The 24,374-nt window shown below is 44.8% G+C and overlaps 1 protein-coding gene across 2 annotated transcripts in view; it reads left to right on the forward strand.

Moving 5' to 3' along the window:
* The window catches only part of LOC137528916 (cytochrome P450 2G1-like), a 43,165-nt gene that overhangs the window by 16,297 nt on the left and 2,494 nt on the right, over window positions 1–24,374 (forward strand). The window contains exons 4-10 of one of the 2 annotated variants that reach the window (XM_068250679.1): window positions 7,999–8,159; window positions 9,269–9,445; window positions 11,121–11,262; window positions 11,339–11,526; window positions 13,958–14,099; window positions 19,904–20,100; window positions 20,426–20,447. In XM_068250679.1, coding sequence (XP_068106780.1) covers window positions 7,999–8,159; window positions 9,269–9,445; window positions 11,121–11,262; window positions 11,339–11,526; window positions 13,958–14,099; window positions 19,904–20,085 — 992 coding nt within the window. In that variant the 3' untranslated portion in view covers window positions 20,086–20,100; window positions 20,426–20,447. Of the gene's footprint in view, window positions 1–7,998; window positions 8,160–9,268; window positions 9,446–11,120; window positions 11,263–11,338; window positions 11,527–13,957; window positions 14,100–19,903; window positions 20,132–20,425; window positions 20,448–24,374 lie in introns of both variants that reach the window. The other variant, XM_068250678.1, reaches the window with a different exon arrangement.

Here is a 24,374-nt window from a genome sequence, read left to right on the forward strand (position 1 = left end):
GCAAGCTTGTTTATGGTCTATGGCTCAGAGTATTAAAAACAGAGGGTCAGCAAGATAGCCAGGCAATCTGCATTATTATCTCCAATATCTAATGAATACTTCAGGGCAGGTGCAAAATAGGACCAATTTTCCACAACCGCTTGTGATTAATACTAAATCATATTTAGAGATACTGAGCTATTTAAGATAGCCTATTTTAATGTTCCTCCAATTCTGAAAAACAGCAGACTTTGCATCCCTTTATATCATTATAGGGCATGAGGTAGGAATGGAGACTATTAAATATTTTTTGAGATTATCTGAAAATTGTAATAAAGCACAAATTACGTTCTTATTATATTGATTGTACGTTAATACATAACTACTTTTGATTTGACTGTCATTATTACCTCCAACAAGTGGCCATGGCCATTACACTTACCCCTAGCATGGCCAATTTGTTTATGGCCCAGTGGGAGGAGCACATAATTTATATGGTAATAGTCCATCAGACCTTGTTATCTGGAGGTGGTACATAGATGACGTGCTCTTCATGTGGAGGGGTGATGAGTCATCACTAATGAAATGTATAGTATTAAGTATTAAATTCTAACAATTTGAACATTAAGTTCACTTGTAAATGTGATAAATCACAATTTCATTTCTTGGATCAGCAAACTAGTAATCAGAATGAGACGATAAATACACATCAGCGTCTTTTTTAAGTCTAATGACAGGAAAAGTTTTATTCCCGTCGGTAGTTGCCATCATGAGAACTGGTTGAAAGTAGTGTTGGGTGAACAGTGTTCGCCACTGTTCGGGTTCTGCAGAACATCACCCTGTTCGGGTGATGTTCGAGTTCGGCCGAACACCTGATGGTGTTCGGCCAAACCGTTCGGCCACATGGCCGAACTTAGAGCGCATGGCCGAACGTTCCCCGAACGTTCGGCTAGCGCTGTGATTGGCCGAACGGGTCACGTGGTTCGGACCCGAACGCGCTCTGATTGGCCGAACTGTCACGTGGTTCGGGTAAATAAATACCCGAACCACGTCATATCTCCGCCATTTGTCTGTGGGTTTAGCTTTGGGTAGGCAGGCAGGGTAGTTCGCGCTCCAGCCACGCTAGCCAGGGTCCCCCCAGTCATTGTGTCGCTGCTGGGAATAGTAGTACACCGCTCGCTCAGACACACTATATAGCATTGTGTTTACTGCCACTCTGTGTACCTCGCTCAGCCACACTATATAGCATTCTGTTTACTGCCACTCTGTGTCTGCTGGCAATAGTAGTACACCGCTCGCTCAGCCACACTATATAGCATTGTGTTTACTGCCACTCTGTGTACCTCGCTCAGCCACACTATATAGCATTCTGTTTACTGCCACTCTGTGTCTGCTGGGAATAGTAGTACACCGCTCGCTCAGCCGCACTATATAACATTCTGTTTACTGCCACTCTGTGTACCTCGCTCAGCCACACTATATAGCATTCTGTTTACTGCCACTCTGTGTCTGCTGGGAATAGTAGTACACCGCTCGCTCAGCCACACTATATAGCATTGTGTTTACTGCCACTCTGTGTACCTCGCTCAGCCACACTATATAGCATTCTGTTTACTGCCACTCTGTGTCTGCTGGGAATAGTAGTACACCGCTTGCTCAGCCACACTATATAGCATTCTGTTTACTGCCACTCTGTGTACCTCGCTCAGCCACACTATAAAGCATTCTGTTTACTGCCACTCTGTGACTGCTGGGAATAGTAGTACACCGCTCGCTCAGCCGCACTATATAACATTCTGTTTACTGCCACTCTGTGTACCTCGCTCAGCCACACTATATAGCATTCTGTTTACTGCCACTCTGTGTCTGCTGGGAATAGTAGTACACCGCTCGCTCAGCCACACTATATAGCATTGTGTTTACTGCCACTCTGTGTACCTCGCTCAGCCACACTATATAGCATTGTGTTTACTGCCACTTTGTGTCTGCTGGGAATAGTAGTACACCGCTCGCTCAGCCACACTATATAGCATTGTGTTTACTGCCACTCTGTGTACCTCGCTCAGCCACACTATATAGCATTGTGTTTACTGCCACTCTGTGTCTGCTGGGAACAGTACTACACCGCTCGCTCAGCCACACTATATAGCATTCTGTTTACTGCCACTCTGTGTCTGGTGGGAATAGTAGTACACCGCTCGCTCAGCCACACTATATAGCATTGTGTTTACTGCCACTCTGTGTACCTCGCTCAGCCACACTATATAGCATTCTGTTTACTGCCACTCTGTGTCTGCTGTGAATAGTAGTACACCGCTCGCTCAGCCACACTATATAGCATTGTGTTTACTGCCACTCTGTGTCTGCTGGGAACAGTAGTACACCTCTCGCTCAGCCACACTATATAGCATTGTGTTTACTGCCACTCTGTGTCTGCTGGGAACAGTAGTACACCGCTCACCCGCCACTGTATAGCATTGTGCTCTGTGTCGCTGCTGGGAATAGTGGTACACCGCTCACCCACCACTGTATAGCATTGTGCTCTGTGTCGCTGCTGGGAATAGTGGTACACCGCTCACCCACCACTGTATAGCATTTCTGTACTGCCACTGTACTGCTGCCAGTTAGCGTGTACTTTAAGGATAAGTGAAATGAGGAAGAAATCCGTTGAAAGAGGGAGGGGCAAGGGAAGAGGTGTTTCCCCTGACGGTTCACGTACAGGCCACAGGGGAGCACCCAAGAAAACCCACTCAATACCGCCCATGTTGTCCAGGACAACAACCCTCACAAATCCAAAAGAACAGGACCAGATAATTACTTGGATGACCTCTCAAGCGTCCAGCAGTGGGTTAAGCAGCACCAGCACATCACGCACGAGGTCCGAGTCCTCAGCCAGTTACAAGGAGCCAGTGGGCACAAAGCTGACACAACCGGCAGCGACACCACGCACACAACTGCCAGATAACCAGTCCGATGAATTACCTCAGGACACAATGGGGTATTCGCGCGAGCTATTCCCAGCCCAACAAACTTCCACCTTTCAAAGGTCAATGGAGGAACAGCCAGAAATGTTGTGCCCGGATTCACAACCATTAACTGTGGGAAATGCACCGCGCACTGAAATACAAGGCGAGTCCGAGGAGGACTCGGAAACCCAAATCCCAGAGCAAGTTGGGCAGGAGGGGTTGCAATTGCAGGAGGTCGGCCGACAAGATCTGGAAGACGACGTTGGAGTGAGCTGCGCAGAGGTTGTTTTGGGGAGCTCTACTCCACGGCGGCGGCCCCCCACAATGACATATGACGAGTTTCAGGAGATGGAAGAGGAGGGTATGGACAATGTGGACATAGACCCAGATTTTGTTTGTGAACGAGAACATCGCCGTCGTAGCAGCAGCACAGATGAGTCTGTTGAAGAACCCACTGCTGCACGAGTTCGCCTTGTGCCACAAGGTAGGCGGCGCGCAACTTCAGGCACCACAAGCGTGGAAGTTCAAGTGAGAGGCAAAAGAGGCGCAAACAGAAATCGCCAGCAAGGCAGGTGCTCCAAAGTCTGGGCTTTCTTTGAAGACTGCACTGAGGATGGTACTATGGCGATTTGCAAGGTGTGCAAGACCCGCCTGAGCAGGGGGAAAAGTATTAACAACCTCTCCACCACCAGCATGAGCCGCCACATGCTATCCAAACATTCCACTCTGTGGGCAAACGCGGCAGGACAGCAACACTGCCTCCCTTGGGGTCACCAGACTCACCACCAGACCCGCCTCAGCAGCAGCAGTAGCCCAGCCATTGCGTGGTTCACAACATTCACAAACATCAGACGCTGACACTGTCACTTTCCGGAGTAGTGCTCTTGAGGTCTCCCAGTGTTCATCAAACACAACAACCAACAGCCCTTCAGTGTGCAGCCCTACGATTCAGTTGTCTGTCTCGGAGATGTTTGATCGCAAGAGGAAATTGCCAGCAAATGACCCCCGGGCCGTGGCAGTAACAGCCAGCATAGCCAAGCTTCTGGCCTGCGAAATGCTGCCATATCGAGTGGTGGAGACAAACAGCTTCAAGGGCATGATGTCAGTGGCCATCCCACGTTACGTGGTTCCCAGCCGCTACCACTTTGCGCGCTCTGCAGTGCCTGAGTTGCATGAGCACGTGGTCAGCAAAATAACCCGAAGCTTGAAGAATGCCATTGCCTGCAAGGTTCACCTCACCACTGACACCTGGACGAGTGCGTTCGGCCAGGGTCGATACATCTCCCTTACCGCGCACTGGGTGAACCTTGTGGAGCCTGGCAGCGATTCCTCACCTGCTACGGCGCGGGTGTTGCCCACGCCGCAAACAGCTGCACCGCCGTCCCTCCCACTGAATAACAACAGCAGCACCTACCTCTCTGACTCCTTCTCCTCCAACGCATCTCAAAGCTGTACCTCATCCGGAAACGCTAACCCAGCACCAGCAGCAGTAGGATCGTGGAAGCAGTGCAGCACAGCTGTTGGCATGCGTCAGCAAGCGTTGCTGAAGCTGATCTGCCTTGGGGATAAGCAGCACACAGGGGAGGAAATTTGGAGGGGAATAAAGGAACAGACGGATTTGTGGCTGGCACCGCTGGACCTGAAACCGGGCATGGTTGTGTGTGATAATGGGAGTAATCTCATTCGCGCTTTAAGGTTGGCTAAGCTGACACACATCCCTTGCCTGGCGCACGTGATGAACCTAGTAGTTCAGCGGTTCCTGAGGATATACCCAGGCGTGGCCGATCTTCTGTTGAAGGTGCGACGAGTGGCCAAACATTGTAGAAATTCCAGTACTGCTTCGGGGGCACTCGCCAAGATGCAGGAGCGCTTCAATCTCCCCCACCATCGCTTGCTGTGTGATGTCCCTACGCGCTGGAATTCTACGCTGCACATGCTAGCCCGCTTTTGCGAGCAGAAGAGTGCAGTGGTCCAGTACATGACGGCGCAGTACCGAGGCGCATCCGGACAGCTGCCAAGCTTCTGTGGATCCGATTGGGCCAACATGTTGGACCTCTGCCAAGTCCTCCAAAATTTTGAGCAGTCCACGTTGCTTGTGAGCAGTGACAACTCTTCAGTCAGCATTACCATACCACTGCTGTGTTTACTGAAGAGGTCAATGTTGAAAATCAAGGAAACAGCTGTCATGATGCAACTGGGGGAATCTGAAGGAGAAAACGATCAGCGCGATGGTACCAACATCAGGCCATCCGCCTCAGGAAACCCTGGCCCCAGCAGCTATGACGAAGAAAAGGAGGAGGAACAGCTGGAGTTGGAGCAGGAATTTCCTGCCACCACTGACGAGGGCCAGAGCGGTGCACGTTGGACTTTCACAATTCAGCGCGAATGGTCAGCAGAAGCAGACCAGGAAGAAGGTGACGACTATGATGCATCACAACAACTATCACAACGCTCACAAGAGGATGATGAGGATTCTGGCAGGACTCTGGCACACATGGCTCAATTCATGCTAGACTGCATTGAACGCGACCCACGCATTGTGCGAATTATGGACAACACCAATTACTGGGTTTATACCCTTCTGGATCCACGGTACAAACACAATGTTCCAAAACTGCTTGAAGAAAGAGTCAGACAGGTCAAAATAGAAGAATATCAGCAGGCCCTTGTGGAGACTTTAGAGAGGAGATTGACATCCTCCCGCCAGTTGTACGCCAACAGACTGACTTCCGCAAACCCAGGACGACCAGGAGGGCAGCAAACAACACAAGCCGCAGCTAGTGCCCAAAAGGGAATGGTATCGGCAGTGTCCTTGGAGTGGGAAAATTTTCTGACACCCATGCAGCATCCCACAGAACAGCAAGCGTGCGCATCCACCTCCAACACCGATCGCCTGGAGAAGATGGTCAAGGACTACATGTCAGATGGCGTAGCTGTGTTGAACAATCCATCTGCACCCTTCAACTATTGGGTATCGAAGCTAGACACGTGGCACGAACTGGCAATGTACGCAATAGAGGTGCTGGCTTGCCCGGCAGCCAGCGTTATGTCGGAACGCTGTTTCAGTGCTGCCTGATGCATCGTCACAGATCGGCGTATCCGCCTCTCCACAGAAAATGCAGACCGTCTGACTCAAATTAAAATTAATCAATCCTGGATTGGAAACGACTACGCAACACTCCAGGACCCCAACCAAGTAACATGACCAATGAACATCTGTGATGGTTTAGCGTTGCCGGTCCCTTGTTACGGAACCTCTTATCTGTATTACATTTATGACTGCATGGCGGCAAAAAGCATTGCTATATCCGCACGCTATTTGTCCTCATGCAAGGCCTGGGTTGTTGTGTCTCAAAAAGCGTGGCCTTCTCCTCCTGCGCCTCCTCCTGTTCCATCACGTGTGCTGCTGCTGGGTTAGCGTTTCCAGTCCCTGTTTATTTAACCTCTCATCTGTATTACATTTATGACTGCATGGCGGCAAAAAGCATTGCTATATCCGCACGCTTTTTGTCCTCATGCAAGGCCTGGGATGTTGTGTCTCACAAAGCGTGGCCTTCTCCTCCTGCGCCTCCTCCTGTTCCATCACGTGTGCTGCTGCTGGGTTAGCGTTTCCAGTCCCTGTTTATTGAACCTCTCATCTGTATTACATTTATGACTGCATGGCGGCAAAAAGCATTGCTATATCCGCACGCTTTTTGTCCTCATGCAAGGCCTGGGTTGCGTCTCAAAAAACGTGGACTTCTCCTCCTTCGCCTCCTCCTGTTCCATCACGTGTGCTGCTGCTGCTGCTGCTGCTGGGTTAGCGTTGCCGGTCCCTGTTTATTGAACTTCTCATCTGTATTACATTTATGACTGCATGGTGGCAAAAAGCATTGCTATATCCGCACGCTAATTGTCCTTATGCAAGGCCTGGGTTGTTGTGTCTCAAAAAGCGTGGCCTTCTCCTCCTGCGCCTCCTCCTCCTGTTCCATCACGTGTGCTGCTGCTGGTGCTGTATTAGCGTTACCGGTCCCTTTTCCTGGAATCTCTTCTCTGTATTACATTTATGACTGCATGGCGACAAAAAGCATGTTACCTGCGCAAAGAAACATGACATTTTCCACATTTAAAAGACAGTTTTTCCTTTGAAACTTTACAATCAATTTTCTCAAAAACTATAAGCTCTTTTTCAAATATTTTTTTTCCTCTTGTACCCACTCCCAAGGTGCACATACCCTGCAAATTTGGGGTATGTAGCATGTAAGGAAGCTTTACAAAGTACGCAAGTTCGGGTCCCCATTGACTTCCATTATGTTCGGAGTTCGGCGCGAACACCCGAACATGCCCTCTCCCAGAGTGTCTAATTTTTATGACACTGGTATTGTAGGCGAATCCTTTTTAATATATATAGCAAAAGTTTAGTTTTAACTCCCTTGGAAAGTATAATAATGTGTTCTTTTCTAATAAGATCTGGTAAGTGCTTTCATCTTTTGCAGTGGTGGCAGAAGATTGGTCCTATTTTGCACCTGCGCTGAAGTATACATTAGATATTTGAGATCCAGTTTTTGGACTTTGGCTGCAGACTTTTTGATTTTGATTTCTTGTTGCATAGATATATTACCTTGTAATAAATTTGTATTGTTAAAAAGGAGATATATTTGTCAACACCCATACCCTCTCAGTTCAGGTGTACTTTAAGTGATGCAGCTGAGAATTAAGATATTAGCTACTAGAATGACTTGATACATTGACCTGAGCTACTATGAGCACAACCATTGTAGTAAGTGGTGTGCCCAGACCAATACCTCAGTGCCTCTGACTCTGGCAGTTTGAAAAAGGGTACACTACCTGAAATGGCAGTCTGTTACTTTAGCCAATTTTAAAAATGTTTCAAAACATTTTTTTACACTAAGGTGGTGCCAACCAAATTTTGACGTTGGTTTCTGAGTGGTGACTTTGTGATAGGCACATTTTTCAAGTATTGTCCACATGTGTTAGGATATAAAATGATTTTATTTTTCATTTCTACTTGAAATGTGACAAATTATATGGTTGTCTCTTTTCCTAACAACAGATACCGCATTTGACCCAACTTATCTGCTGGGATTGGCTGTCTCCAATGTCATCTGCTCTGTCGTTTTTGGGAAAAGATTTGAGTATGAGGACAAAAAGTTTATGGCCCTTCTAGCATACATAAGAGAGATTTTCAAGGGACTGAACTCAAGGAGTGGCTGGGTGAGTTTCCAGATACAGAGAACAGTTTAGGTTTGTGATTGTTGCATTGTACCAGTAATGGCTATTGTAGGATTTGAGTCAGCAGAAGCATTTGCCTACATGTCAATGTTTAGCTGAAGGCAGCTACAGAAGAGGCAGGCCATTCTCTTACAATCAACTGAACTCAACTTTTCCTCATGACATGGCTAACATCACAGGTGTATGCTCTGTTATTCATAAGCAATTAGAAATAGAAATTGATGCATAATTTTATAGAAAGATGATGATAACTAAAGGTAAAGTTGGATCGTGCAGCTTCTGAACAGGCCCCTAGGGCTCACTGTCGTGTATGACCTCAGACCTCAGAGAGCCTGGAACACAAGGGTCCAGTTCAGAAGCAGCTGGGAAGACAAGAGAGTGCTGTCTTCTTGTCCTTGTTTATAAACATGATGTTTGGTTGACTGACCAGTGCCAGTCTGTCTGGATCTGGAAGTCTCTCAGGATCTTAGCCCTGTTTTTCCTATGGTTATGACCTTCTAAGAAATCTCCCCTTTTGGACTTCAAAATATCTTGCCTATCCTTGCCTATGCATTATGGTGGTGCTGTTAAATGAGCTGCCATGTCATGATCTGTACCTTGAATCTAGCCACTGGTAAGATTTACCAATGTCAGCCCCTCTCAGCTGTAGATGATACATCCCATGCATTTTGTTTGGCCATAGAACTTCCGTTGCTTGATCTTTTATCGGCTGCCTCCGGCATTCTGTAAGCAGCTCATCTGTGAAATCTTATTGATGTACTCCTTGATGTTCTAGGCTTTATTCAGTACAGTGGCCATGACTTTTACCAAACCTTGCCTCAGTAGGTAGCTGAGCTGGTGCATTTGAGGAAACATTGTAAAATAACAAGTTTAGAACTTATACATGGAAGATTTTACAAGTGGACTTCTGGAGGCTAAAATGCTGTACTGAATAACTCTGCTGAACAAATAAGGTAAGCTGCGGTTGTAGCTATTTTCAGCAGAGGTTTGGCCTACCTATAGCTTTAAAGTGATACTCTCCATAGACCCTAGGAACAGCTGGATCATTTTAGCAGGGTTCCTCCAACAGTAGTTGTGTGTTTTTGTTTCAGATGGTTAACTTGTTTCCAAAACTGCTAAGCAAGCTTCCTGGTCCTCACCAGAATATTTATTCTAATTTTGAAAAACTAATGGCATTTGTGAGGGAGACGGTGAAGGCCCACCGAGAAGTTTTGGATGAGAACTGCCCACAAGACTTCATAGACTGTTTTCTCACAAAGATGGAAGAGGTGAATATGAGGGTATTGTAATTATTGTGGAAGTATCTAAACTGTATTTCCTGTTACAAAAATAGCAGGATACTACTGGCAAGGCTAATAATGTACTATTATTAAAAATAGTTTTAGTAAATTCTGTCGTTTTGATGTACAAATTGCTGTGTAAAGGTGCGTACCACACGCACTACTTACGCCAAAGACGGGTCCGCCAAACCCTCCCGCTAGACGGACGTTCAGCCGACAGTAGCACGTGAGTACGCGCTGTCGGCGGACTGATAAGGCTGTCTTCTGCTGAGCGGATCGTTCAGAAACAGCCTTAACAGTCTGCTAACAGCGCGTACACACGTGCTACTTTCGGCTGAACGCCCGCCCAGCGGGAGGGTCTGATGGACCCATCATTTGCGGCGGTATAGCATGTGCACATGCCTTAAGTGTCACCCCCTTCTGCTTGACCTTGTTTCCAGTTTCTATACACTTTCTTTGAGTAGGTCACAGTGATGTACAGTATATCTGGTTTTATCTTTAGAGCCATTCATACACCATTTAATAACTGACCAATCTGGCAAGTAATTGATCAATACCCAATAACAAGTCAATTATCCATTAGTGATTGGCATTCCTCCTTGCTATACTCTGTAGAAAACGTATTTAAACCATTGCTAGTGATGCAATGCTCAGTAAAGGACAAAAATATATGCCTTTCAGTCCTTTTCCACTTCTGCCTGTGACTGCTCAAGGAAAATGGAATGGCATGCCTTTGATAAACTGTCCAAAATGAGACAGTGTGTTGAGAGTCAATAGATCACTGGATGGTTCAAACAAAGTGATTAAATATGCAGATAATAATAAGTAAAAGGGCACTTTTGGCGTTACCTCTTTTCTAAACAAATTTCTTTACTCCTTATCACCTATATTTGATAAATCATATAAGAGCATGTACACATAATTAACCTATGAATAAGGCTTTGTAAATAAAGGGTAAGTGGGATTTTTGAAGTATTGTGTCAGATTGCATTTATCTACACCTTACTAAAATGCTGGTAGGCTATTTTGAGTGACAGAAAATGGTTGTTAAAGTGACTCTGAGACTAGGGAAAATAAAAGTTTATACATACCTGGGCCTTCCTCCAGTCCCCTCCATACAGATTGCTCCATTGCTGCAGTCTAAAGCCTCCTGGATCCTCCTGGAACCTCTGGTACTGTGTTTCCCCCCGAAAATAGAACATCCCTCGAAAATAAGGCCTATCTTATATTTCAAGCACGCTTGAAATATAAAACATCCTCTGAAAATAAGACCTAACACATTATTTGGGGCTAAAATTAATATAAGACAGTGTCTTTTTTTCGGGGAAACACAGTAGCAGCCTCGTTCTCCTCGGCCAGTCAGGCTTACTCCGCATGCGATGCCCGGCCGTCACCGGGAGCATTCTGCGGCCGCACTGTGCAGGTGCAGAATGCTCCCAGCCGCAGGAGCAAGACGGGGAGACATTTTTGGACGCACTGCTCCTGCACTTACTGGCCGCGGAGAATGGAGCTGCTACGGGAGAGTCTAGGAGGCTTTAGACAGCGGCGAGGGGGCTGGAGGAAACCTAAGGCATGTATAAAACTTTTATTTCCCCTCGTCTCAGGGTCACTTTAAGAAAACTTTTTGGACTTTTAGTGAGTGTATGTGTGTTTTTGTCTTTAGGAAAAAGAGAATCCAAATACAGAATTTCATGAAGAAAACTTACTGGCATCAGTGCTTGACCTGTTCTTTGCTGGTACAGAGACTTCAAGCAGTACTCTGAGACATGCTTTCCTAATAATGTTAAAATACCCAGAAATACAAGGTATTGACCCTTGAAGTGTTTTAATGCTTATTAAGAGTTCTTGCCCCTTCCTTAATGCTTTTCATACAACCTACAGAGAAGGTCCAGAAAGAGATTGACACTGTGATAGGACAAGACCGCCTTCCATCCGTGGAGGACAGGAGCAAAATGCCTTATACAGACGCAGTGATTCATGAGATCCAGAGGTTTGCTGATATTGTTCCTTCTGGTGTACTTCATGCTGTCAACAAAGACATCACCTTCAGAGGCTACCACATTCCCAAGGTAGTGGCAATTATTAGTTAAAATAATTTTACAGGATTGTGATCTTTTGATGTAATTTATTAAGTGTATATTTATTAGACTTCAGATTGATGCCGTCATTACATGAATGGCAGTGGCGTAGCAATGGGGGTACAGAGGTAGCCAGCCCTTGGCCTAGAGGGGCCCTAAGGGGCACACTCCTCAAACACAATATTATCTCTTTATAGGTCCTATGGTGATTATATTCACTTCTATAGTTGATTTGAATAGTAGTATTCATTAACACACATTTTCCTATCCCCTTCTTGTACCTCTGACACTGTGGTTGTCCTTGTGTTGTATCAATTGTTATCAATAGCATGCTTGGGGGGGATGCTAAACTTGCACTGGGGTCCACGGCTTCTTAGCTACGCCACTGATGAATGATGTTATCGATATGTGGTCTGAGGAGCACCAGTCTCTGGATAGGTGATCATCTGATCAGGAGGTGTAGCATTTGTCTCTGTCTATGTAATAATAAACTAACCAATGAACTGCAGTGAACAAAAATATACTATACTATTCTAATGCTGTAGAGTATTGTACCGCGTTAGTGATCAAAAGCAAGGAGTTTTGAATCAGGATGATACCATCTATAAAAATAAGTGTAAGCTTTTGGCTATTCCACCTTCATCAGACACGCATCCTATATATTGAACAGTTGTTAAAGCACACAGCTGTACACATGCAACATCAAAATGGGATATATAGATTTTTTGGAAACCTAAATACATGTCATTACGATGCCTTAAATAAAACAAGACATCCAAATAGGGTCTTGAGAGGATTTAAGCTGATATATGACAAATAGATAAGACCCTCTGTTTATTCAATCCTCGCATAACTGAGACTGCCCCTGGCACAGAGGCATCGTAAATTCCGAGTTTAAGAGTTAGCTACAAGCAGAATGGAGGCAGTTTGTTTAGGCTGAAAAACATATGGCATTAAATATCATCATCAACCTCATACCAATTTAAGAAATTGGTATTCTTGCTCAATATTTTGTCTACAGATATGAACCAATGTAAAGCTTACTCTTATTTTTTTAAAGTTAGCAAATAAATGGTATCATACTAATTCAAAACTTCTTGCTTATACTATTCTGTATAATAAATATATAAATATGACCATTTTTAAAAAAAACTTTTTTTGCATGTAAGGTTTTCTTTTTTTTATTTGGGGAGGGGGTTCTCTACTACCTTTGTCTTATGATTTTGTGATTGCTTCTCTTATGTTTGTATTCTGTTTTTAGTAGATATGGGGGCTTTGCTATTAACCGCTAAATTCGGCGGCCAGGGGAACATTTCCCACATTCTGCACACAAATTTTAAAATCCATTCTCTGAAAAACTATAAGGTCCTTTTGAAAACTTTTTTTTTCCTTTTGTACCCACTGCCCCCTCCAAATACCCTGAAAATGGTGTTTCTAGAATGTAAGGGGGCTTTGCTATTAACCGATAAAATCAGCGGCTGTTTGCCTGCATTTAAGTTTGTGGAATTGGCTGTGAACAGACGTTTCACGAACATTTGTGGTAAATTCGCAAACAATTTGATGTTTGCTTCATCACTGCTGTTAACAACTCAAATTTTAATATTTGCAGTAATACCTATGTTAAAGGAAACCTGTGAGAAAAAAAGGTGCCTCAAATGGGCACTCGACTTGGGAGAGGGAAGACTCTGGGGCCCAGATGCAATTCACTTTTTCTCCTGAGTTTTCTCCTTGGTGATATTTTCACAACTTGCCATAAAATGCATTTTAAGCCACCAGCAAACAAGAAAATACTCAAAATAAATTTGATATTAATTTTTCACTAACATTTGTGTACTTTTTCAATTGTAAAATGCTGAAAAGTTAGTTTAAAGAGAAGATGAAAATTATCTCCTCAGAGATAACTCAGGTAAAAAAGTTAATTGCATATGGGCCTGGATCCTCCAGAGGCTTCCCCGATCCTCCTCCATGGGGCTGCTCCAACGCTTTCCTCTCCGCAAAACCATTGACAAGGGCTACCTACAGAGTAACATGGACCCAATCAAGCTAAACTTTTTCCCCCAAAGCCCAAACGGGTCTGTGCTACTGTGCGGCGAGCTGTGGTAGGAGACAGCACTGGATCGGCATGGGACAAGGAGATGGGGGAAGCCTGCGGAGGATCCAGAAGCTTCCCTCTCCTGAGGTAAATATCTAACTTTCTAATTTAAAAAAAAATCAAAGGTTTACATTAAATCTATGCATTTCAAATCTCCTGTTTACCTTAGCCTAGCTTGATAAATCCCTATGACCATTAGCTCCGTCTGACCTGATGTAGACAGCTTCATGATGTAAAAAAACAGGCACGCAATTTTACTTCTCTGAACTTTATGTGAAAACCAATGGTAATTTGTGATTAATATTTATTTTTAATTTATGTTCATTTCAGGACACCGTGGTGATTCCTACTCTAACATCTGTCTTGAAGGACCCTAAATATTTCAAGAACCCATATGGATTTGATCCTGGTCACTTCCTTGATGAAAATGGGACATTTAGAAAAAATGATGCCTTTATGCCATTTTCTGCAGGTAATGCCATCTTCTGCCAACACAGTATGCATCGATTAAAGACAAAAATTATATTTTAAAATAGTTAAATGTCTAAAGTACACTTCGAGTAACCACTGACAGAGTTACAAAAAAAGTTGATTATTATCAGTCATCCATACCGCATAACTGCAACCCTTAAGTATCTATCATCTACATATATAAAGTACAAGTGTCCCTGTGTCTGTCTCTGTGTCAGTGCTTTTGTGCTTCTGCACATGTCAAGCACTGATAGCCGTTGGGACAGGATGCAGAGCGCGCGGTTGCGGCGGCTGGCCGAGCAGGCGGGCAGGTGTGCATGCGCGTCAGGTGCGTGCGCCCTGCGGGCGGATGCGCTTGCGCGTGGTGGTGACAGACCTAGAGCCCGTTTTCAAACGGGCTTAGGTCAGCTAGTACTTTTAATATTAGTATTAAGGACGAAAAAGAGTCATATAGGTGATACACAGTAACAAAATAACATGTATAAAAATTATTTTAGATAAAAATATAATCCATTAAGTAGCTTTTTGAATTTGCCTCACTTCAGAGACTGGTCATCTGAATTAGTCCCCAAATCGGGATTTGTGTCGGACCCAAACTAGAAGTCCACTGATGCCATTGTGGAAAATTTCTAGTATGTGCTTCTGGAGAGCTTGTAAACCTGCTTAAAGGACTTACGAGGCGAACACATGAAAAAAAGTTAATTACCTTATGGCCATTGCAGTGGTCATAGCAGACTATTAGCGCCTGGCCTGTCACTGTGTGGCCCTCTGTTAGCATTATCCAAGCTGTAGTTCAGGCCCCGACCCTGCCCAGGGCCGCCCTATCAATTTGCGATCAAAATCGATGCTTTAAAAAAATCCTACATCTGCGCAGTTCTTAGCCGCTAGTGCGGCTGCGCAGGTTCTCTGGCCTGTCCCCGGCCCGTCCTCGCTCCCTTCACTCAGCTCCGTACGTCATGTGGGCGTGCCTGCACGGCCGCCCACATGACTGATTGATGGACAAGTCACGTCTCCCCACGCTCAGCGCTGCTTGTCTCGGCTGAGGGGGCGTGGCTGACTTGTCCCTCAATCAGTCATGTGGGCGGCCGTGCGGGCACGCCCACATGACGTACGGAGCTGTGTGAAGGGAGCGAGGACGGGCCGGGGACAGGCCAGAGAACCTGCGCAGCTGCACTAGCGGCTAAGAACTGCGCAGACGTAGGATTTTTTTAAAGCAGCGATTTTGATCGCAAATTGATAGGGCGACCCTGGGCAGGGTCGGGGCCTGAACTACAGCTTGGATAATGCTAACAGAGGGCCACACAGTGACAGGCCAGGCGCTGATAGTCTGCTATGACCACTGCAATGGCCATAAGGTAATTAACTTTTTTTCGTGTGTTTGCCTCGTAAGTCCTTTAAAGCTTAATAACAGCATGAGAAGACCACCACATGTGTCAAAAATACTGTGCTACTACAAAAAAAAAGAAAAAAAGAAAATATTTATACAAAATGAGAAAGACATACATTTTACAATTCACATCCTTGAGTCCCTTTAACCACTTCACCACACAGGCTATTTTACCCTTAGGGCCCATTCACACTTGGGTGATTAGAGGGTGATTCCTGTTAATCGCCGAAGCAATAGCACTTTTTAAAGTGTTAGCGCAATTTTTACTCGCAATTGCCACCAATCGTGGGCATTTCATGATTAATGGCAAGAGCAAAACGTGTTACATTTTCTTGTGAATCTTTAGCAATCGTGATACAGTGCTTATAAAAGTGCTAATTGCGACCTATTAAATCACGAGAGTGTACAGTGATTTTGACACGCTAATCGCAGTAAAGTCACCCACACAAAATGGGAGTGCTGACCACTAGCATTTTGCCTCTGACAAGTGTGAATAGGCCCTTACTGCCAAAAGCCATTTTCCCCTGTCAGCATTCCGCCCATTCATTTGGCTATAACTTTATCACTGCTTGTCACATCTAAATGATCTATATCTTTTTTTTTTCACCACAAATTAGGCTTTTTGTGGACAATACTTGTTTTCAGTAATTACTTTATTTTCTATCCATTTTATAGGGAAAAACTAGGGAAAAAAATTACACTATTTCTCCAATTCCATCCCATATATAGCCTATTTCTCTCAGTTATCACAAGATATAAATTATGTCCCTAGTACGATGTATGGCAACAATATATTATTTGGAAATAATGCCATATTTTTTCTGCTTTATGTTTTTTATACCTAATCACTAATTGCAAGCCTTTATTTGCTAAAATTACAGAAGTATACCCTCATTACATACCTATTAAAAAAAGCTAAGACCCTAAGGTAACTATTTATGGTTTTTTTTTAACTATCACTTTTTTTTAACAAGTGTCCAAGTTTGGTAGCTATGGGGGAGTTTTTTTTTTAAATAATTATTACATTTAATAATTACTATTTTACTTTAATTATATACTAGATGGCACTATACATTCTCCTGGAAGTTACCAGGAAGTGTTCAATCATTTTTAACAACATTTTTTACTTATGTCCAATAACTCTTAGGTACTTGGACTGGCTCGGGGAACATATGTTCCCCTTCACTAATTGTGTAAGTGTAAGTCCTGCTGTGAAGGAGCAGCGGGAGTGCACGCATGCGCATGCACCCACCGCTACAATACTGGACACATATACAGTATGTGTCCATATTAATTTTACTGCAGCTCAGTTTAAATTAACAGATTAAGTGAACCTGTAGTGAGAGGTATATGGTTGCTGTTATATTTATTTATCAGGGTGTAGTACATAAGCAGTCTCTGACCTAAACTTGCAAAGCTACCTGCTACTAGTGGGCAACACACATCTGCTGCAAGTGACTGCCAGGTGATGCAGCCATAAAGTTTGTCATCAGGGCTGGATTTCTGGCAAGGCCACATAGACCGTGGCCTAGGGCGCAAGAAAGATAACCCTTAATTAGGATGGCTCAGCGATTAATGTTTTATGTCAGTGCAACCACCCTATGGAAGAGCCCGCCGCCCAACCGAGCTATGATTTATTCCAGATGCCAGCTGCACTCTCCTCCACGCTCCACACTAATAAACACAAGCAGCCAGCAGCTCTGTTACATGGCATGAGGCAGCCCAACCCACATCTGTCCACAGCCATCCTGCATCAGAGAATAACTGGCGGCTGCAGACAGATCGTGTCTGGCTGCCTCATGCCATGTAACAGAGCTGCTGGCTGCTTGTATTTACTAGCATGGAGCCAATGAGGAGAATGCAGCCAGCGGCTGGAATAAATCATAGTGTGGTCAGGTGGCGGGGACTTAGATAGGGTGTTTGCACAAGGGCAAAGCTGAATGGCCAGATCTGACTCAGATGGTGGAAGAGCCCAGCGGGCAGAGGGAGCAAACACACAGCATGGAGCTCATCTGACAGCATGGTCTGCCTTGGAGAACTTCCTGCAGAGATGGCGGGTTACACGGCACGGCAGCTGTTTGTTCCTTCCCCCTTCCGAGGAGTCCAGACAGCAAAGCACTGGGGAAGGGGAGTGTGCTCAGCTGAATGGGACAGCTCAGCTCACATGGGGAGATGCAGTGAAGCCTTCATTGGCTGAAGCAGGAAGCTGGAGAATGCGATGTCCCTGTATCTGTGTCTCTGCTAATGTGACCCTGGCCTGCATGCTTGTGAGTACCTGCTCCTGAGTCCTGACACCCCCTCCCCCACCCCAAAGCATTAGGTGGCACATTTTGTCCACTTACTCCCTATCGAGGTACCACTGCTCCCAGCAAGTCCCTCTCCTTTCTACAGAGATGCCACTGCTCCTAGCAAGCCCCTTGTATAGAGGTACCACAGATCCTAGCAAGTCTTCCCCCTCTTTACACAGATACTACTGCTGCCAGCATGCTCTTCTCCCTTTGCAGAGGCATCACAGCTCCCAGCAACCCACCCTCCCCCACATTTATAGAGGCATTACAACTGCCAAAATGCTCCTCTCCTCCATAGAGGCACCACAGCTCCAAGCATGTTTTCTCCCTTCCATAGATGCACCACAGATCCCAGCATGCCCCTCCTCCTCCTCCATATAGTATTGTGTTTCCCCTCAGGGCCCCAGAGCCGGCTGTACTGGGCATGCACGAGTAAGGACCGCACATGCTCAGTAAAATGAAATGCATGTGCACAGAGTAAAAAAGCCTTGCACAAGTGCTTTCGTTCTACTAGACATTCACAGTCCTTACTTGTACATGCCCAGTATGGAAACGCTCGCCCACGCCCATGCTTGCACAATGAAGAAAACTATTAAAGCAGAGAGGGACCCAGTGCTGGAATGATGGGATGTAAGAAGTTTTTCTTAGTATTTTCAGGTTCTGTTCTTTTTTTTATTGGGGGGGGGGGGGGGGTTGGAATTTGTGTACTGGTATGTGTATGTGTGAAAGGAGGGGGGGCGGCTGGTGACAGAGGAGGTACAAAGGGGGCGTAAGCCACAAGATGCTCCTTTACTTTAGATGCATCAGGTTTAGTATATATTTTTTTAGGTGCGTCTTATGGTCAGGAGTGTCTTATAGTCCGAAAAATACAGTATATGCCTCCTAAATGTGCTTATATATGTCACTGTTTCCCAGTAACCTCATAAACATAAATGTAACATGTTGATTTCGGTGAAGCACTGCGCTGATCACTTTGGCACCAGTGCTGCATGCTTGATTTGGATTAGTATTAGTAAAATTAGTAATTAGTAAAAAAAAATGGTAATTTTGCCGTCGGCTATTGCCAGTTCTCCTCCATGAGTTACTACAACTCGGAGGGGAATAGTTATCAGCGCAGGCCTGGAGTTTGTGCAGGAGCAGAATGAGCGTTTTTTATGCTTCACCATAGTAGCGGCTGGTGACAGTTGGCTTTGGGCAGTAAAAAGTACACATCTGGCCCTGTTTGTCATAAAGTCACAAATTAAAAAAACTCTGCAGGCAGCTGAAAAGCTGTCCTGAATTACTTATTAATACCGAATGAGATCATTTTTATGTAAATTAATTTCTTTGCATTAATGTAGAAGGAAAATGAATGCCAAACATTGCTGATGTGTACGTAATGGTTTTGAATTATGCAATACCTAAATATACAGATATAAATAAGGGATAAAGCAGATATTAACCACTTAATGACATGCTGACTTATAAAAACGTCCTGCTAGAGCCTCTTAACGGCTCTAGGACGTTTTTATAAGTCAGGCAGTGCTGCTGCCGCTGTGCGCGTGCACGTGTGCATGCTTCCGTGGGTGCACGTGAGTGCTCCTGCGCGTGCATGTGCATTCCTGTGCATGTGAAAATTGTGACAAAAAAAACATCCCAAAAAAATACACCTTTTTTTCCAAATAATATATTGTCACCATACTTTGTACTAGGGACATAATTAAAATCTTGTGATAACCAGGACAAATGGGCAGATAAAATGTGTGGGTTTTATATACAGTAGCAGTAATTATATTTAAACCATAGGGGATGAAATTGGAGAAAGTGTATTTTTTCATTTTTTTCCTTGTATTTCCCGTAAAAATGCATAGAAAATAAAGTAATTACTGAAAACAAACATCAACCCCAAAAAGCTCAAATTGTGGTGAAAAAAACAAGATATCGATCATTTCATTGTGATTTGTAGTGATTAAGCTATTGGCAAATGAAAGGGAGGAGCACTGAAAGGTGAAAATCTCTCTTGTCCGTTAGGGTAACAACCGCCTTGGGGTGAAGTGGTTAAAGCCACTAAAAATGTAGTGCATCAAGCTCCTTGTTTTTTTGTAGTTGGTATAATGTCATTAACTAGTATTTCTCTTCCATTAACCCTAGGGAAACGCATATGTGCAGGAGAAGGTCTGGCCCGTATGGAACTCTTCCTGTTTTTTACTACAACCCTCCAGAGATTTACTTTGACTCCTACAGTGGACAAGGCTGTCCTAGACATCACCCCAGAGCCTGACTCCAATGCTTCAAGAGCTCGGAAGTATGAGATGTTTGCTGTCCCTCGCTGAAATGCCCATCAGACCTCATAGAGCAGTGTTTCTCAACATTTTATTGGTATGTACCCTTTTTGAAACCCTGTAATCACCAAGTACCCCCTAGTACAGTAAACATTATCGCAAGTACCCCTTGACAAATATATATTTAATCGTAGTACATGATAATTGGTTGTAAACAATCTCCAAACATTTACCATTGCTTTTAATCAGCTAAAACACTAATTTGGTGTTAAAATAAGATTTCTAAAACTCTAAATGTGTTATGCTTGGTTAAGTATATCAAGCCCGAGTACCCCCTGGAACCATCAGAAGTACCCCCTGGGGTACGCATACCACACGTTGAGAACCTAGGTCATAGAGGACGCTGTCACACTGTAAATATACACATGGTGCTAGTCTGTGGAAAAAAAAAATATGCTGTATTTTGTAGAAAAGTTATGATCATACGTATGATTTTATAGTTTTCACTCTAATCACTTTTTTAAAAAAAACTCCTTCCTAAGCAGGCTGCTGAATCTGAATTATGACTGTATCAATTTAAATATATGTATATAAAACAGTAAACTTAAAAAATAAAGAATATATGAAGAATATTGCATAAATAATCTGTATACATTGTACTGAAAGGATGGCTACCAGATCTGGGCTTGCTTGCATCTCTGCATAGAGACAGAGGACGTCTGGAATTTAAGGTTGATTCATCAATATGTGGCACTATTACTTTGTACGCACAGCGGGCTGCAATATTATTTGTAATAATGCGCGAAAGATGAGATACGCTAGTAGCGTGACCTGTGGTACTCCAGTACCGTAACCATGGCCCATTTTACCGTAGTAGCGGTTGCTCCACTAGAGTACCGTGGTTTAGGCTACTAGTGTATCTCTCGTTACCGCACATATCTACAGGTAATATTACCACGTAATGATGAATCAACCCCAGTGGTCCTTATTCGATTAACTTTTTCTCCTAAGTTTTCTCCTAGTAGATCATTATTAATCTTGTGCTTAAAATAACTTTTTAGCACTCTGTACTTGAAAAAATACTAAAAAGTAGGCGAAAAGGTCCTTTCAAAATTAATTTTGAGTACTTTCTTGCTTGCTGGTGGCTTAACCCTCCTGGTGGTTAATAAATTCTGCCAGATAGGCAGAAATACAATTTTTTGTATTTTTTTGTTTTTGTTTCATGTAAAGCTACCAGAGTGGTAGCTACATGAAACAACACTAGAGGGCGCATGTGTCCCTCTAGTGCGATAGTCGCCGGCATCAATAGCAAACAGGGGAAATCGTATATAACGCGTTCCCCTGTTTGGCTTTTCCTGTCGCGTCATGGACGTCATTCCGAGCCGACATCCTGACATCAGACGCCTCCGATCCAGCCCTTAGTGCTGCCCGAAAGTCACTGGTCCTGTGTGATGAAACGCGGAAAAGCCGCTGTCTCTCAAGGCGAGGCGGCTGTTTCCGCGTCCAGTATGGCGTCACAACGCGGAAAAAACGCCGCATGCCGCTTAGGCAGAGCGGCGGAATCCGCATCGGAGGCGGCTCCCGCACTCAGTTCACTGGATACATTGCAAGACAGTACTGGTGTGGCTGGGACTTATAGTCCACCAAGATTCAGACTTACACGCTCGCGAGCACAGAGGCAGAGTTTAAATAGCAGTTAGAAGGGTGTCGGCTGACCAGCTGGGTCAGCTGACAAATTCCACTGCTCTCATTGGACCAGCAATTAGGGAGGTCCTGGAAAGGTCCTAGAGTATATATACTGCTGGTTGTTCACTTGCTCTTTGTCTGGCGTGCGATCACATATGTGGAAGCACCCAGATCCGTAGTCAGATCCGCAAGTGTGCCGGGACCAGCTGGAGCTGTAATCCTACACTTAGCTAGATTTTGTTGATAGCTTAAAGTACTAGTTTGATTGTGATTATTTGTTATGACTTTTGCCTGCCTTGACTACCCTTCTGAACTCTGATCTTGTACCTTGATATTTCTGATACCCTGTTGCCGAACCCCGGCTCGTTTCTAGACTCCGCCTCAGCCTCCTGATTCTGTACCTCGATATTTCTGATACCCCGTTACCGAACCCTGCCTGTACTTAGACTCCGCCTTTGCCTCCTGATCTTGTACTTTATCTGTCCGTGTGTGTACGAACTGGCTTGTCCGACCTCGAGAACCGACCTTACCGTTAGAGGCGGTTCCTCGCTCTGTTAGCGACCCTTCCTCCTGAGGGTCACTTCCAGACATCCTTCCTACTGTCAGTCTGACTCCTCCCGTCTTGGAGAGCTCAGGTCTGCAGAAGGAATCTGTGCAGTACTCCTTGCTGCACTGAGGCCTAGTCCTCAAAGTGTTACTGTTACACCAAACACTACACTCTACTCAGGTGAACAGAGGTGAGCTAGTATATCGGATTATCGGTGAGACTGCAGATCACTTATAATCTGGTATATATCTGTATTCCCAGTGATACTGCAGATCACCGGTAATCAGATCCTCTCTGTGCTTCACCGATCGTTACATCCTGGCAGCGCAGGGCTCTGGCGGGGAAGCCCTCATCCGCTGCTGCGTGCGGGCGATCGCCGCAGAGCGGCGGCGATCAAGCTGTACGTGCGGCTAGCAAAGTGCTAGCTGCGCGTACAGCACTTTAAATGGGGCGAATTGCCCAACCAGGGGCTGAGATATCCTGCGTGGCATAGCCCAAGCTCAGCCCGGGCTTACCACCAGGAAGGTTAAAAAGCATGTTAGTGATAAGCTGTAAAAAAATAACCAAAGAGAAAACTTAAGAGAAAAGTTGCATATGATTAAAATTGGGCTAAATGAATAATGAATATTGCTCACCATACCAAAATTGCTTTCAAGTCAAGTACTGTGGTATATGCCTCCTAAAGGTGCTTATATACGTCACTGTTTCCCAGTAACCTATATAAGTACATATTTTCACTTTACTTGGAAAGGGTAAAAGGAAGTCAGACCTATGAGCAGAGGCAGAAGGTCCTTTGAGATCGAGGCAGCTGATTCTGGTGCAGCACTGCGCTGATCGTTTTGGCACCATCGCTGCATGCTTCATTTGGACTCCACTCAAATTAGTAAAATTAGCCCGCCGGCGGTAGCCGATGCCTGATAAAGGCCCCCCCATGAGTTGCTACAACTTGGAAGGGGATAGTTATCAGCGCAGGGCTGGAGTTTGTGCAGGAGCAGCGTGAGCGGTTTTTATGCTTCATCCTGAACTGAAATGGCTCATGCTGATAATGAATGGACTCCTTGAAGATATATTGAGAAAATCAGAGCTGGTTCACACAGACGCTTTCCTGGCACTTACCGCCGGCGTTTAGACGCGTTTATCGGATCTACCGCCGCCCCATTCAAGTGAACGGAAGCGATCCTCATTGGCTTTTGCAGGCTTTTATGAAAGCCTGGTGGTAGATCCTGGTGTCACGTCTTGTCTCGAAAGCAACATGTTGCTTTCAGAGGCAGAAAAACCTGGGAAAGCAGTGCAGAGACCCGAAACACTAGCTTTGAAGTCTTCGCAAAAGCCTTTAAACGTGACATCTGGCAAAAGCCCGCCAGACGTCCGTCTGAACCAGGCCTTAGCCTTTTTACATAACACACAGGGATGCTCGGATACCCCTTTTTAAAACCTGAATTGATTCGGATCCGGATATCCGGATCTGAATCGGATATCCGCGTACATGCGGATATTCGAACGCATTATTTGGGATATCCGGGTAGATTCGGCTATCCGGATAGAAAACCGGAAGTGGCCTTAATATTGCTTCTAAAACTTTTTTTAGGGTAAATGAGGCATGTAACATTATGTTTTTTTTTAAAAAAGAGGAACACTAATTGATTATGTGGGGACTTAAAATACAAAAAAAAATGGCTGAAAAATAACATCAGGGCTAGGTTCCAGACAGCGGTCATGCAGCCCACATTGTGTCCAAAGTCCAACCGCACAACTGGGACATGACAGTTTTCAGCCCGGCCACCTCCAAAAAATTGTGTTTTGGGTTAAATATAGGTGGTATCAGCACAGCAGCAGCGGCCTGTGGCACCCTGGCGGTGGGAGAAGCACAGGCAGCAGAAGCAGGGCAATGCAGCAGCAGTAGGTGTAGTGTGCCAGGAGCATGCCAGACGTGGCACGTGGCATGTGTATGTGGCAAGTCTACATGGCACGTAGCGTTGGTGGTACCACGGCTGTAAAAAATTGTGAACCAGGCGGCTTAGTTAGTAATAGTTAATCAGGAAGAGCCAGGAGGTTGTGGTGGTGGTAAAGGGTGGTAAGGCAGATATTAGTGATTCCCAGCCACTTC

Source organism: Hyperolius riggenbachi, chromosome 8, assembly GCF_040937935.1.
Source record: "Hyperolius riggenbachi isolate aHypRig1 chromosome 8, aHypRig1.pri, whole genome shotgun sequence".
In the NCBI taxonomy this organism is placed as follows: Eukaryota; Metazoa; Chordata; class Amphibia; order Anura; family Hyperoliidae; genus Hyperolius; species Hyperolius riggenbachi.